Source organism: Chaetura pelagica, unplaced genomic scaffold (assembly GCF_000747805.2).
Source record: "Chaetura pelagica isolate M959 unplaced genomic scaffold, ChaPel_1.0 scaffold24, whole genome shotgun sequence".
NCBI lineage: Eukaryota > Metazoa > Chordata > Aves > Apodiformes > Apodidae > Chaetura > Chaetura pelagica.
In genome coordinates this window covers 3,277,662-3,291,534 of record NW_009953077.1, presented here as the reverse complement: position 1 = coordinate 3,291,534, position 13,873 = coordinate 3,277,662, and the positions used below count along the sequence as shown (strand labels likewise).

Below are 13,873 nucleotides of genomic sequence, written 5' to 3'. Positions count from 1 at the left end.
GGGGTGCTTGGGTGAGGGGTCTGCGGTGTGGGGCGTCACTGGTGGGTGGGGAGGGTGGGCTGTGAGGGGGGGTGTGCGGTGGCTCCGTGCTTTGTTAGGGTGGGAGGAGGGTTCCCCGTGAGGGACACCCCTGGGTCTGTGAGGGGAGCAGAGCTGAGGGGGTGGAGAGGGGCTTTCTGTGATGAAAGGCTGCCAGGAAGGGTGATGTGTGGGGAGTGGAGAAGAGATGGTTGTCTGAGGAATTAATGTGGAGAGTATTTAGGGGTGATGCTTGGGGGCAGAGTTAACATATTGAGGTGCAAGTGAAAGGAATATTAATAGAGGAGAAAAATGCCTGGGGTGGGAGAGAGAAAGTGAAGGTGATGAAAATGACTGGGGAGGGTGTTACAGGGTGAAAACTGCAGTGTAGATAATGTCAAGGATTAAATAGAAAACCTGGAATATGGGGATCAGTGTTTGTTCTGGGTTGAGTCCCCCAGGGCTGCAAGCTGAGTGCTTTGCCTGAGTGACTGGCAAGATCAGACAAGAACTGTTACAAACTTCTTTTTCACTGTTATAATAATAAATGAAACTCTTTTGCAACAATAGCTTCATCAAAATTTTCTTGTAATCAAAGCTTTGCTAGGTAGGAAACCTTGTAAGTGATATAGCAATGTATTATTTACTTGGAATTTGCTGGTAGTGTGTTTAACATTGTTCCCTAATTCTCCTGTTCCCTAATGATTGGTTAGTTTTGGATGTTGGCTTTCAAGTTACTGTGATAAAGTAAGCTCAACTGTTGTAGATGTTACTTTTAAGTATTTACTATTGCCTTTGGAAAGAAATAAGTGTTTTGAAGACTTTTCCTAACAGTACTTTGAAGAGACATTGACAATATTTGGCCCCAAGCCAGCCGTGGGAATTGCATGCCCAACAGCAGATCCCTCCTGATTTAATTGTGACTGTGCTCAAAGCTGTGTCTGAATTCTGAGTAAGACAAAGTGTGACTGCTGTATATCACCACGAGTTAGAATTTAAATCTCCTATTCATCAGCTGCATTGTTGTGTCCTATCCTCTTTGCCCCTTTGTGTTGCCCAAAATTTGTTGGAAGCGTTCTCTGTGGCAGTCAGCAGCTTTACCTGATTTGCAGCTCTTACCACCTCATGTTTTTCCCTTTGAGTTTCTTTTGTTGTTGTTGTTGTTGCGTAAAAGTTTTGCTGCTGTTACGAAACACGTTTTTCTGTGCTTGAGATATTGCTCAATTTTCACTTTGGGATTTACTTGGGGAGGCAAATCACATGGTGCTTAGGAGCATGTGCTCCACTTCATATGTTTTCACAATGAGACGCAAACTCCTTCGTATGTAACTAATTAAAAATGGTAATCGCACTTAATTTGCAAAGAAAAACATGTAACTGTGTATGCAAATCCATGTGAATTGAAGTTTGTTGCCCAACATACTTACTGGAGGGCTGTTTTTTCTGACTCTACATTATTAACCATCACTCGTATGAGTTAATAGCCAGTTCCTGTTTCAGTGGGAAGTTAAGTACGAACACACTGACGTGTGATGGTGATGTAGGCTGGGGGCTTATTTTATTCCTCTGCATTCTTTGCTTTCCCTGATTTATAAGTTAGTGAGCATTGTGATTCTTGACTGAATTTACTTTCTTTCCAGTGATATGTAGTAAATATAAACAATGAATGATATATTTTTTCCCCTCAATATTAATGGATATGATTTTATAGGTTAAACAGTAGCCTACATGTATATTGGGACAAGGAGAAATAAAGTAATTGAGGTATCTTTGTCTTTACTCACCCTTGACTTTTTTAGACTTGCTATTGATGGATGGTGACAATGAGGAAGCATGGAATATGAATTTGTGATAATTCTTGTTCATGAATGGGGCTTTTTGGGGTGTGTGTGTTTTGAGGATTGTGGGGTTTTTTTTGTTAAACAGTTTCAATTTTGTTTTGTAGAACCAAGTAAGTTTTCACAAACGCTGAACGGAATTCCTTCTGCAAACACAGTCAGCAGTGGGATGGACCCCTTCCATGCCTGTAGTATTCTTCAACAGCTTAAAACCATGTATGATGAAGGACAACTGACAGATATTGTAGTGGAAGTGGATCATGGGAAAACATTCTCCTGTCATAGGAATGTTCTTGCTGCAATCAGTCCTTATTTCAGGTACAATAGTCTGTTGTTCTGGTGGTGACCAATAGTAGAATTAGAACTTATTTTCATTAAATGAAAATTAGAAAAAAATCACACTGATATTAATATTCCATGTAATTATCAATACTATCATGCACCTAGTAAGTAAAGATTATTTTTTTCTTAAAGTCAATGAATTATCAGTGTCTGTTTGTCAAAGGAGAGTTTCATTGAAAAAAATGTCACATGGTTTAAAAAAATAAGTGCCTCTACTATTGAGGTTATCTTGGATACAGTAACAGCATAGTTAAACTGCTTGTTTCCTTTTTCAGGTTAAATATTATGACATGCTAGATTGTGCATATGAAATAACATGTTGAAAGCTGAGTGCAAAGACTTGGATATGCTAAGAGCTTTAGTTGTACACTCAATTTTAATATGGGGTTAGTGAGGTAATTAAGCAAGACATCACAGCTTGTCTCTTTTGTTTCAGTAAGTCTAGAAGTCCCTTAAATTTAGGTACCCAAACAGGGTAAACGCTCTTCGTGCTGATGTGTGGGCACATATATCTGGATGAGCTGTACAATATAATTTCATTTCTTAATGCAACCACAAATAAACTGCTGAACATTTTCTGTTGTAGATCTATGTTCACTAGCGGCCTTACAGAGAGCACCCAGAAGGAAGTTCGTATAGTTGGTGTTGAAGCAGAGTCAATGCATTTAGTGTTGAACTATGCATATACCTCCAGAGTAATGCTGACAGAGGCCAACGTTCAAGCTTTGTTCACTGCAGCCAGTATCTTCCAGATCCCTTCCATACAAGACCAGTGTGCTAAATACATGATCAGTCATCTGGACCCACAGAACTCCATTGGGGTGTTTATCTTTGCTGATCACTACGGCCATCAGGAACTCAAAGACAGGTCACAAGACTACATCCGTAAAAAGTTCCTGAGTGTCACCAAAGAGCAAGAATTTCTTCAGCTGAGAAAAGACCAACTGATAAGTATCCTCGACAGTGATGATTTAAATGTAGACAAAGAAGAACATGTTTATGACAGCATTATAAGGTGGTTTGAGCACGAACAACATAAGAGAGAAGTGCACCTTCCAGAAATATTTGCCAAATGCATCCGTATGCCTCTGTTGGAAGAGACATTTTTAGAGAAAATCCCTCCCATGTTTGCACAGGCTATGGCCAAAAGCTGTGTACAAAAGGGACAACCTAGTGCCAATGGCTACACGCAACGGCTTGGAATGACCGCTTCTGAAATGATCATATGCTTTGATGCTGCCCACAAACACTCAGGAAAGAAGCAAACAGTGCCTTGTTTAGATTCGGTCACAGGGAGAGTGTTTAAACTATGCAAGCCACCAAATGACTTGAGGGAGGTTGGAATTCTTGTATCTCCTGATAATGATATTTATATTGCGGGTGGTTACAGACCAAGCAGCAGCGAGGTCTCCATTGACCACAGAGCAGAGAGTGACTTTTGGATGTATGATCACTCTGGCAATAGGTGGATCCCAAAAGCTCCTTTGTTGCGAGCCAGGATAGGCTGCAAATTGGTTCATTGCTGTGGTAAACTGTATGCAATAGGTGGTCGAGTTTATGAAGGAGATGGGAGAAACTCACTCAAGTCTGTGGAGTGTTATGACAGCCGGGAGAACTGTTGGACGGCTGTCTGTCCAATGCCTGTAGCAATGGAGTTTCATAGTGCTGTGGAATATAAGGATAACATCTATGTTTTACAGGGTAAGGTGGTTTGACTGACTCTATGGTGTTTTATTGCAAGTGGGGATTGTTCATTCTGTCTGTGCCCTCTCAAGCACCTTAGAAAAGCCCAGTTTTCTGGACATTTAAATGAGTGCCCTTGGACAAAGAGATGGGAGGGAAAACAAGGGAGAGCAGTGGGTGAGGAAGAGTGAGGTTGCTGCTTGAGTTCTTGTGCTCTGGGAGTGTATCGCTAAGCTGTAGTATTGAGTTACTGCACAAATGGCAGTTTTGGTGGTGTTCTAAGTCAACGGTATAGTATTTTACTGTGAAAATTCTTCAGTGCATTTCACACAGATAAATAAGGTTTAATAATGTTGAAGAAAATGTATTGTTCTATGAAAACGCATTTTGCATTTTGCTTAGCTAAACCTGGGAAAATTCCTGGTGTCTGTATTCTTGATGACTTGTAAAATTCAGTTTGCCACTGTGGGCCTTCATTTCCCACCCTACCCTACTTCTTGAAGTCACCCTGGTAGCTAAGAAAGGTAATTTCTCTGTCTCTAGTTAGCTCTGTTTCTTCGGTCAGTAACTGTAGTACTGCCTTTACAGCCTTTCTTACAGTAAATTATCAGACTTGTTGATGTATTAGATATTGCTTCTTAAATTAATAAAAAGGTAGGGATTGATAAAATAATTTATTCTTCCCTTTATTCGTGGAGATCTTGTATTAAAAAAGTATTTATAAGTATGCACAAACCATATAGCAGTCCACACTTAAAAGTGCTGAGACTGGTCCATGAGGCTGTCGTAGTAGTCCCAAGAAGTGGAAAGAAAAGAGGAGGGGATGTCTTGGTGATGTTTTGCTAAGAACCACTTTTGTAAACACCTGCAGAAGTCGGGATCTTAGATCCATACCAGCTCCCTCTGTGCGTCACTCTCCATGCAAAGGTAGGCAGCAGGAAAGAAACAGGATAGAAGGTCATTGTTAGTTAACAGAAGCGGTCAACTGAATTTCTTGACCTTGCATTCTTGCCACTCAGGGAGGCTGGTGGGCTTCTGCATGATTGGGTGGGAGTTTTCTTCTGCTGTGTGAGGCTTGATCTGGTTGGGTGTGGCTTTAAATAACTGTTACACTAGCAAGTTCTCTCAATCTGTCCATTCTGTTGGGTCAGACATCTGCTTTGGGTGGTTTCAGAGGAATGTTGAAGAATATTTCACTTGGTAGAGTATTTCTTCATCATTTAAATGTTTCTTAGAAATTCTAAAAAGTAGCTGTTATTATAACCCTTCGAGTAATAATGCATCTCGTTTACAAATTTTAGCTGCACTAATTCTGTGCTTCAGTGGTTTAAATGACAACTCAATGCTCACATAAATAAACAAGCTGCTTCACTGTGCTAACCAGCAAATTGGGAAGATTTGAATTATGGAAAATAGGCAGCTTTTTTGTTTGAGTGTGGTAGATAAAACCTTGATTGAGTTGCACTGAAGTGGTACAAAAATGTTAACTTCCAATCATTTTTTTTTCTAGAGAAAGCTCATAATTTTGAAGTAGTCCATAAAACTTGATAAGAGTGTTAAAATGCCAAGGGAACACAAGTGTCAGTTATAGGAGGTTGCACTGTGGAACAAAAGAGAATAATCAAAAAATGTATTACCTGTAAGACTTAGTATCTTAAACTATGTTCCACCCATTTTACTGCCTTATTACTGTATTCTTTGTTAACTTGAGGTGGTTGGTTACACAGCAGCTTGGTTACAACTCTTCAGATTGCGATGTGAAGCTATATGTGATTTGAATTATGCTAATGTTTGGCAAATGTTAGGTCTTTTTTCCCCCTTGGCTTTACAAAAGACAAAGTGGCCTTCATCCGTGTTCTTTTCATGAAGGTTGCAGAGCATGAGCTTTCATCTGAACTGCCATTATCTGCAGTCTGTAGTTGTGACTTTGTGCAGTCAACAGAAGAGGTGTTTTATAATCTAATCACAAAACTAACGATGAATCAGTAGCTTCATGCAAGTGTTCACCTGGCATCCTTTTAAACAAATCAACCCAAACTTGTAACCCAGCCACCTGATATGAGTAGCTTCAAAATCCATGTGCAGTACAAGACACAATTACTGGCTCAGATTTAACAACTTGCAAGCATGGAATTCTGAGACTCCATGGTCTGTAGGTATCGTGTTGTGAAGGTGTTAAAGAACAGACAAATATTTCAGGCATTTCAGGAGTGGAATCCTGAAAGGTTTTGTCTGACCTTATTCAGCATGGTTTAGAAATAGCCAGGAAATATGTAAAGCATTGTATTTCTGATATGCTTCAAATTCCCCCTTTTTCAGCTGCAATAGAAACTCCCCAGTAGTTTTTACTCATGCTACTGATATTTTTGTAATGCACTTGGAGGAAACCAGGTGATGATCCTAGGTTTTTCATTCTGGGATCAAGTTGGTAAGCCATTTCTGTCTGTGGAAGAACATACCTGAAAGCTTAGTAGCTGTGGAATTGCTGTTCTGGAAATGAGGCATAAGTTATGTTTTATTTTTCCTCTCTCTTTTCAGGGGAATTTTTTCTCTGCTATGATCCTCAGAAGGATTACTGGGGATTTTTGACCCCAATGACTGTGCCTAGAATCCAAGGCTTGGCAACTGTGTACAATGACTCCATCTACTACATAGCTGGAACCTGTGGAAACCATCAACGTATGTTTACCGTAGAGGCCTATGACATTGAGCAAAACAAGTGGACTCGAAAAAAAGACTTTCCCTGTGATCAGTCCATTAATCCCTATATAAAACTTGTACTCCTCAAAAACAAACTCCATCTGTTTGTCAGAGCTACTCAAGTCACTGTTGAAGAACATGTTTTCAGAACCAGCAGGAAGAATTCACTCTACCAGTATGATGAGGTTACTGACCAATGGCAAAAAGTGTACGAGACTCCAGACAGGCTCTGGGATTTAGGCCGGCATTTTGAATGTGTTGTTGCTAAATTGTATCCACAGTGTCTTCAGAAAGTTATTTAATTTCTTTTTTTTTTTTTTTTTTCTTTTCCAGTAACAAGCCTTAGTGATTTCAGTGGTAATCTGATGCTAGAGAAAACATGTCTTAAAGAAAACAAAGAAATTCTGTCAGTATTTATTGTAAGCTGAAACAGACAGTTTTTTGTGTATGGGGATGGGTGCTCTTTAAAGGTTGCAGTCTGGGGAGGGAATTACTGGTTCAGTTTCATATTTACTGATATTTTCCTGAGAAATGAGAAGGAGGTTACAAAGTGCAATTATCAACATTTTTTTTTTTCTGGTAAACACTTAATCATGCCATACTAGAGGGGTGTTTTTTGTGGTAAGAGCAAATTAAGTGGAAGAGCCAGGATAACTATGCACTACAGTGGAAGAAAATCTAGCATTAATAGCTAAGGATGTGCAAGATGCTTTGAAGTGACTTTTCTTTTTTTCTCTCTTTTTTTTTAAAATACGGGTAAAATTTGAGGCAATATCACTGATTTTGGTTTGGGTTGTTTGTTGTTTTTTTTAATTTTAGAATGAAGTTACATAGAGAAATGGTAGATCCTGATTCATAATGATTATTTTTTTTTTGTACTGTTTTTGAAGTCTGCTAAGATGTTTGTGACGTTGTTTGTGCACTACAATTTGGGAGAAAAACTCAAGTCAGAATTGGATCATGGAGTAACTTTACCTCAGGTGGAGGTCTATTCAGATTACTGAACCACTTCCTAACTGGATTTTTGTTAAAATTGAGCTTAATGGTGGCAGGGAGAAAAAAATCCCAACACCTAGTTTTTGCCACTTAGATGTAGTGCTGTAAAAAATTTTTTTAACACTGCTCCAACCTTTTTTTTTTTTTTTGTCCCCTAAAGGGCTTTAACCCAAAAGTTGATGGTGCTAGTACATTTTTAATACTTGTTTGTGTGAAATGGGCTAGCCTTATGCTACTGTTTAAGACAGCCTGTTCTTTTTCATGGAGTGTGTGTCTGTCTTCAGGCCTTGTCCTGTCATCATATTGTCTTTTTTAACATAACATTTTTACTGCAGTGGTATTCTTGCACAGAGTGGTGACAGGATATGGCCTTAATAATATGGATTCTTTTTTTTTTCTTTCTGTGTGGAGTGTTCATTCTGCCTCCACCACAGTACAGTGCTGTGTGCAGAATTGGCACATGCTCCAGTGATTTGGAAAAGTGTCGCACAACTTTACAAGTTGTTTTTCTTTTCTCCCTGCAGTCGAGCCCTCAAATACCTTCTGTTTCAGCCTGATCTATAATGTGAAAATTTGCACTACTGAGCTGTCTTCATTATCCAGTGTGTTAAAGCAAATTTGACAATAAGAATCCCATGGTTTAAGAAATCCTAGATGGAAATATAGAATAAGAATCCAATGGATTGCAACACTTTTCTCTATGTATTTAACATTTTGCTTATTTTCAAAGAAGTAAATATGTTCAAAGTTCAGCCTCTACTTCAGTAGTGAAAACTGGATTTAAAAGGGAGAAGATGAATCCTACAGCACATCAGCTGTAACTTGCCAGGTTTGATTTGTTACAGCTCTCATTTTTTGCAGAGCTGCGATTACGTTATCTTACTCTTTCCTATTTACTTAAATTGACCTAACTAAACCAGTTAACTTGAAATGGCAGTGGCCATCACTGGCTGTAAGTGCTTACCATTATCTGGCTTAACAGCTGATATTTCAGGAAGCCAAATATTTAGCTCATTGTTTATCCCCCTGGCATGGCTGAGGATTTGGATAATGTTCGTTTACTATGTGGTCTTACTGTTCCCCAGTGGAATCTTCCTAATACACAAAAATACTTTCCTGGTTCTATTTCTTAACTCTTGCACAAAATGTTTAAAAGGCAAAAACAAATTAAAAAAACTGTGAAATGAAAAGGAAAAAAATAAAGAAGCCTCTTTGCATTACATACCTCATCTTCCTGAGATTCACCAAACCGCTTCTTTCCAATGTGAGCACCTGAATTTTCATTTTTCTTTCCTGAAGTTGATAATTCTTGCTAAAACTGCATTTTCCAACAGTGTTGAGGTGTGTTGTTTCTTTGTTTATTCTTCTGGATCCTATTTTACATAGATCCATAGCCAAGAAGAAGAGATGGTTTTTTTTAAAGTACAACTCATTTCATTTTTCCAATTATCCTTGGTCCTTGGCTAGCTCTCCTTGCTCTGTTGTAGGCCTCTAGCTGCAAACTTTCTGAAGCACCCTCCCTAGCAGTGTTGCATTTGTGTGTAAAACCATTTTTATTATTTTTTTTGCAAAGTGTTATGTAACTTTTTTTAAAAAATTGTTTTTGTTTGTTTTTTTTAAGCTTGTTTGAGTATTTACAAGAATTCTTGCTGCTTTTTGACAATCTTCTATATTTATTTAGTAGAACAAATTTCAATATATTACTTGAAACTATGAAATAGAATTGAGTTAGCAATTGACTGGTCATGTGATGTATAGAAGTACAATATGCTGTGGTTCATTCTGCAGTAGGTTTGTTAATTTTGTTTATCTGCACTAAAGTACGAAGATCTCCATTCTGTTTAACCATTCAAACTGAGGGTGTGATCCAAGTCTGTAATGTGTTTAAAAGCTAAATCCTGGAACTTGCCGTGGGAGTAGAATATACTGAATCTTTTGCATGAGGAGTTTGTTGAGACAGTAATGTAGCTGTGACATTTTGCCAATTCTTAAAATGCTTCTATGTTTTGATGAGAGCCAGATTCCTGGTCAAATTTTGCTTTAGAGTCAGGCTTAGATAAACTCACACAGCACAAAACAAGACCTGATTGCACCAAAGGTACTGATAATATTTAAACAGTGATCTGTACATTTTCCCCACTTGGTATTTTTTCTGCATTCAGTTATTTCCCTTTATTAAATGAATTTCTAGCATTGTGAGGACCTATGTGAGTGTAAATCTCTTTTCCAAAATGATTAGTTACTTTAGAAGGAAACATTTTGTAATTTCCACTCGATTCCATCAGTAAAACTTAGAATAACTAAAAGCAGTTTTTGGTGCACCAACCATGCAGTGTGTGTATGTTCTACAAGAAGTTGAAGAGCTCCCTGTTCGTAAGGCCGTTTAGAAAAGGCATCCAACATTCAGTGCTCAGGTATGTTAGTAAGAAGTACTGTAGTCCTCTGAGGGCAAATGTGTGGATTTTTAAACATTTTGCCATAATTGCACAATTTTGCATTTTTACTTAATGTCATGTTATGTTTCTTAAAATAAACCTATTGTTGAAATACAATGGAGTTCAGCTGGTTTTGTGATAAATCTCCTGCGTGCATCTTAGTCAGTTTCTGCATTAACCCAATGGTTTAACTTGTTGATTCTTGTTTGGTGGTTCTCTTCCTGCCCTTGTGTGTCTCAGTTGTCTGTAAAGTCACTTCTAAGGCAGCACTAGGCTCTGGAAGGAGGTGGAAGGTGCTTTGTTCTGCTTTTTTGTCTCATTCCTTGTAGCTGTTCAGGTCGAACTTCTCATTTGCTTGCACACAGGTGGCATTGTCTTGTTCCTTCCTGTGCCTTTGGCTGGAGTTGTCATCCCAGCAGGATTGTCAAGTAGAGTTTTCCAGTCTGATACTACTGTATATTGGAAAACCCTGAAACACATTGTACTGAATTTCCCAGTGTTCTTACTTAGTAGGGAAGTTCCTTCCCAGGTGGTAAACAGGGAGGGAGAGAGAGCACAGTGATGTTGGCTCCAAAGGAGTCTGCTGCGGAGCTTGGAGCATGAGGCCTCCTCTCTTCTAGCTGTTTAAGCAAAACTACAGCATTCTGTGTGGCTTCTGATGTGGTGATGATACTTAGATCTACTTGTAAATTGTAATTTTTATTTGAGAACCTTTGTTCCCTTTCAGAGGCTGTGTAATGACTTTAGCAGTGATGCTGAGTCATTGCAACCTGAGGAAACAACATGAAATTCCCTTGTTGGGGAAGGTGCTGCTATTGTCAGGTTCTTGCATTAATTATTTCCATCCTCCCAGCCCCTCAGCCTGTAAACTTGTCTGGGTATGATTTGAAGACTGTACCTGGCAGTCTGGTCACAGCAGAAGCAATTCAGGAGTCTGGGCTAGTGGTGGTGGTGTGTCTTCAGATGAGCTCTGCCAGGCTGATATGGCAGACTGCTCCTGAGCTCTGCAGTGTGGTACCCACCTTCCTGGAGGCTTCTGCATGGTGATCCCAACCTTGGGTGTGTTTGTGCTGACAGACCCACACTCACCAGTTCAGAATGGCACACTTTGTCCAGTTGGACTGAGGAACAGTCTGCACCCAGGAGTCCCAGCCACTTTGTATACAACATGCACTGGACAATCTTTATCTTTCCTGTTTGCAGCTTGCCATTGCTGGGAAGACTTCTCCAGAAAAATTACCCAGCAGAGTGAAGGTATTGCTTGCCTTCCTGCATTCCTATCCAGATTTGCAACTGCTCTGTGAAAAACCAACAACATGTCCTCTTGAAGACCCAGCAGAAAAAGTGATGAAGCCAGCAGAGAGGTAGGCTTGCTGTTCAACTTGTTTTAGTGGGCTGAACGAATTGACCCCACATACTGAACTGTACATGTTCTCTACTTGCTTCCACATTGGAGGACTTAGCTGGGACCATGAAATGCTAATGGCTGCTGTTAAGCAGACCTAACTAGATTTGGTTGTACTTTAATGCTTTCTCTGGAATTTGCTAATAGTGACTGAGAGTCCAGATTGTCCATCTCCAGTATGGAGATGGATAGTAAGAGCACCCTGAGTCTCCCTGTCTGCTGTCTCCTCTGTTTGGAGAACTTTTGCGCTGTCCAAAACCCTGAAATTATACAGGAAAATCCTTGAGCACCATGTGATGGTTCTGCCTTCCTGAAGAAGGTTCTCTTTTCCTTAGAACAAATTAAGTCAGGGTCCACAGTCTGGGCAAAGCTAAAACTTCAGAAGCTAACTGGAATTATCTCCTCGTAAGTACTTTTTTTAACTGAGGAGGAAAAGAAACTGAACTGAGCAGTTGAATCAGAAGCCTTGGTGAGTGCCTTGCTCTTCAGAGACATCGCATGGTTCTTGTGCTTCACTGCAGTGCTTGTGGCTACTTCAAAAACCTGTCAATGTGTCTTTTGACTTAACTAGTAGCTGTTGTCTGTTTTATAAAAGACATTTATGGAGAAGTCTGCAAACTTTCAGCTAAGTCATCAAAGTATTACCTGGAAGGCACTTTGGGTTTGGTGCCACAGGGAGTGGGACCTGAGCCAAAGCTGGGACAGCAGCAGTTCAACTGCGTGCTTAGCTTCTTTAATTTCTCCTTTGCTCTCATGGAAAAAAGAATAGATAAATGAATTGGTCCCCAGTGCCCCACATTTCCTAGTAGCTCTTGTGAAATCTTTTTAACACTTGGCATGCATTATAATGTGAAATAATGCACAGCAATGAATGAGAGAACTTTACACGGTCAAGTTAACCTGGTCAGGTAGGAGGAGGGCTGGCAGCTAACTAAGGCAGCAGCTTTGCCACAGGTTTCAAAATGATTATACCCTCTAACTACTGAAGAGGATTTTCCTTCTTTGAACACTACAGTAAATTCAGATCTATTTTTTGAAAAGAGAAATAGATGGGCACTTGAGAGACAGTTTCTGCCCTGGGACAGATGGAATTATTTTCTGGCTATGTTGCTTTTCCTTTTGGACATCCTTTGGGAAGCAAGGCATGCTATTTTGGAAGCATTTCCTGGAGGAATGGAACACACACCCCAATACAAAGAAACATTGCTTAAGTGTACAAATCTGCCACGTTTGTTCCATTGCAGCCCACTTCCATGAAGCCATGCTCTGGTTCCTCACAACCCTTACAGCTCTGAAGAAGTAAACTTGTATATGCTCTGTGCAGGGGAATGTCTCAGTTGCAGACTCCTGTGCAGTCAGTGAGTGGAGAAATAATCACCCAGTCATTTCTTTCTCCTTATCTGCTTGCAACATGGACTCCCCTCTCTGTCTCTCAGGGGAAGAGTTGGACCAACAGAGCTTGAACCTCCCTTCTTTCTTAACCTCTAGCTAAGGTCCCATGTGCCTCACTGCTGATTTATGTGTTTCTGTACTTTACACAAGTACGAATGCAAATATCCACTGCAGGAGGCAGGTATTTATTAACTTCAGCTAAGCTTATGTGCTCAAGCTACAGTTTAACATGTTATTTCAGAAGCAGCAAAGCTGCTTTCTAGTCTGTATCTCTATAGGGGATTTTCTGAAGCATAACAAAGGTGGTGTTTCCCTTAGAGGGGTGGCAGTGGGATCTCTTCCCTTTTTAGCCACCTGATTGCACACAAAACTTGTGCAGACTCTTTACAACTTTGAAAGCTTTGGCCCTCCACAAATATAGTGTAAACCAGGCACCATCTCAGAAGTTGACATGTGTGTGGATGCAGGTAGGGAGAGTGACTGAGCACATGTACAAAACCCTAAATACTGTGTTTCCTCATGGAAAAAAATGCTAAAAAGCCCCACTAGGAGATCATGTGGCTGGGTTTGCTTTTGAAGGGCTAGGCAGCTTCCTGCATGTCGTAAGCTTTGAGTAAAGAAGGTATAAATGTGTCATGAGGAACAAAAGGGAAATCGATGAAGTGTGATGTCCTACTCCTTATAGTACCCGAGTGATGGTGAGGCCTTCCTCATGGAAGGACTGTTGCCATGAGGAATTCTACAAAAGTGGGTCACAGGTTTCTCCTCCACCCTACTGCCTTCAGTGGCTATGGACCAGGACTCATCCTGCCCCACAGCCACACCAGGTTAAGGGGAAGGGGGACATGTGCCCTGACAGCCCCAGTTACTGACTGGGAGTCTGACCTGCTAAAAGACAGTATGTGCTTATTTAGATGTCTAAGTGTCACTGAGTGCTAGCAGTGATAACATACCTGTAAAACATCAACCAAAATTGTACCAAATAAATCCATTTAAAGGAGCACTCTGCATGTTCCAATGTCTCCTTAGACCTGCATGTGACGTCTGTTCTGCAGCTCTTACTG

The 13,873-nt window shown here is 40.1% G+C and overlaps 2 protein-coding genes across 2 annotated transcripts in view; one reads left to right on the top strand and one right to left on the bottom strand.

The window, feature by feature from the left end:
* Positions 1 to 1,483, bottom strand: part of LRIG1 (leucine-rich repeats and immunoglobulin-like domains 1) — a 195,501-nt gene extending 194,018 nt beyond the window's left edge. Inside the window, 1 exon segment of the mRNA XM_009996944.1 lies at positions 1,446 to 1,483. Coding sequence (XP_009995246.1) covers positions 1,446 to 1,483 — 38 coding nt within the window.
* A 485-nt stretch (positions 1,484 to 1,968) lies between these two features.
* Positions 1,969 to 7,088, top strand: KBTBD8 (kelch repeat and BTB (POZ) domain containing 8). The gene is made up of 3 exons (XM_009996906.1): positions 1,969 to 2,174; positions 2,785 to 3,899; positions 6,420 to 7,088. Exons 1-3 carry the CDS (start codon positions 2,026 to 2,028, stop codon positions 6,881 to 6,883), a joined length of 1,728 nt encoding a protein of 575 aa, XP_009995208.1. The 5' UTR covers positions 1,969 to 2,025; the 3' UTR covers positions 6,884 to 7,088.
* The last annotated feature ends 6,785 nt before the right edge of the window (positions 7,089 to 13,873 follow it).